General features: G+C 66.1%; 1 protein-coding gene across 1 annotated transcript in view; it reads left to right on the forward strand.

Annotated features, from left to right (window-relative positions):
* The first annotated feature begins 91 nt into the window (after positions 1 to 91).
* CERK (ceramide kinase) overlaps positions 92 to 1,897 on the forward strand; it is a 35,019-nt gene continuing 33,213 nt past the window's right edge. The window contains exon 1 of the mRNA XM_029953334.1: positions 92 to 191. Coding sequence (XP_029809194.1) covers positions 116 to 191 — 76 coding nt within the window. The 5' untranslated portion in view covers positions 92 to 115. The remainder of the gene's footprint in view (positions 192 to 1,897) is intronic.

Here is a 1,897-nt window from a genome sequence, read left to right on the forward strand (position 1 = left end):
TCCCGGCGCCCTGGGGGGGGTGGGCTGTGCGCTCCGGGGACCCGGTGACAAAGGGCGAGTCGGGCGGTGCGGGCGGGGAGGGCTGGAGACCCGGCGCCCGCGGTCCCCTGCGCGGATGCCACCCGGCGGGGAGGGCTTCGAGCCGGGACGCGGGTACCGATGGCGGCCGCATCGCGCAGACCCGCCCGCAGGTAGCCGAAGGGCACCTCTGAGTGAGGCGGGTTACGGATGGGTCCTCAGTGGGGCCGGCGCGCGGCGCTCGATTTCGGTTTCGCCCAGGGGCGGACGCAGCCTCGCAGGGTAGGGGTTGTTGTTGTCCAGGGGAGGAAGGGACTCAGGGCCTTCCGTCTGGGATGTGCTGGCGCGGGGGGGGGCGTGGTGGGGAGTTGGGTTTGGTACAGCGGGCGGGACACATGACCTTCATTGGCCCTGTCCATTTGGAGAAGTGTAAGTTGGGTAAAAATGGAAAGGACACACCCGGCCCAGGGGACACTCTCCCCAAGGAGAAGGGTCCAGGCCCCCCTGGCAGAGCTGTCTGCTGGCCGAAGGCCGCGCAGAGGTTTATGAGATGTCATTCGATCCCGGGAGGAAGGAGGAGGATTGCAGGGGGGGGCCTTGTTGGACGCTGGGCCCGCAGAGGAAAACCCGGGCTGGCGAGCGTGGGTGTGTCCACTTCATTCATTTGTCTTGTGCAAGTTGTTGTCCAGGGCCTGTGGGGGAGGGCGCAGTGGTATCCTCGCCCTGGCGCAGTGCCTGTGGCTAAGTCCTTGCCTCCTGGATCACTGTGCCTGGAAGGAAGCCAGAGGGGCGCACCTGCAGGGCGGTTGTGTCTGAGAAGACTCCCGCAGGGGGTGAGGGGGCGATCGGGGGGTAGGCGTGGGGCCAGCAGCCTTCACTTGGTGGCCGCTTTTGAGCCCAGGAGAAGCCTGTGCACGAGGAGGAGAGGTTGTCCGGGTGGGAAGAGTAAGGGCCCGCAGACCAGGCAGGAGGTGGATCTTCCCGGAAGGGACCCCAGGGGCTGACGTGGGGCTCCTCTTTCACCCGGAGGGCTTTATCCAGCTCAACGTTCTTAGAGGATCTGCAGAGAGTGAACAGACGCAGCACAGTTAGGGGGCTCCTGGCCTTGGCCAGGCAGGAGTGGGGGTGGGCAGGGCAGGGTGTGGGTGAGGCGCGTGAGCTGAGTGAGGGGAGCAGAGCTCAGGACTGCAGTCCACTGAAGTCACTGCACCAGACGCAGCTCTTTATTTTAATTGCTGGGGGTGGGGAGTCCCTCCGGCAGAGTTGGGACGCCTTGGGGCAGAGTTGGGGTGCTCCGGACACGCTCCAGACGCTGAGGCTGTGAGGCTCCCGGGTTGGAGGAGGGGTGGGCAGAGCCAAAACAGGCAGGGGCCGAGGTCACGGGCGGCCAACATTTGGTTTCCGGCCTTGGGGTCACCAGAAGCACCGTCTGCAGAGCCGGTCCCTGGCTGGGTGTGAGAGTTCACTCCTGTGTGATCTTACTGGTGTCCCTTGGGGAGGAATGTGTTGCTTCCGATATCGCCCCCGGGCCTCTTGGCACCGCCCGCAGGGCCCCGTGTCTCGCTCTGGGTCTCTGACCTGCAGCCAGGTGCCTGGGGTTTGAGCGGCTCTGTGCGTTTCTAGGCTGGAGAACGGGGCCCTTCCGTGTGGCCGTCGCGCTGCCTTCCTTCTGTGTGTGTCGTGTTCACACGCAGCCCTGGGCAGACCGCTGTTCTCTCCTTTACACGCCGAGAGACCCGGCCACGGGCCCCAAGTAACTGCCCCGCCAAGCCTCAGTGCCGCGTGGACACTGGACAGACCCCTCCCCCGTGGGTTGTCGGGTGGGAGCCCTCGGGGCCTGCATGTAGCGCCAGCTGCTGATGGTTTCGGGGGGCCGGAC

This window comes from Suricata suricatta, chromosome 10 (genome assembly GCF_006229205.1).
Source record: "Suricata suricatta isolate VVHF042 chromosome 10, meerkat_22Aug2017_6uvM2_HiC, whole genome shotgun sequence".
NCBI classification, from domain to species: Eukaryota; Metazoa; Chordata; class Mammalia; order Carnivora; family Herpestidae; genus Suricata; species Suricata suricatta.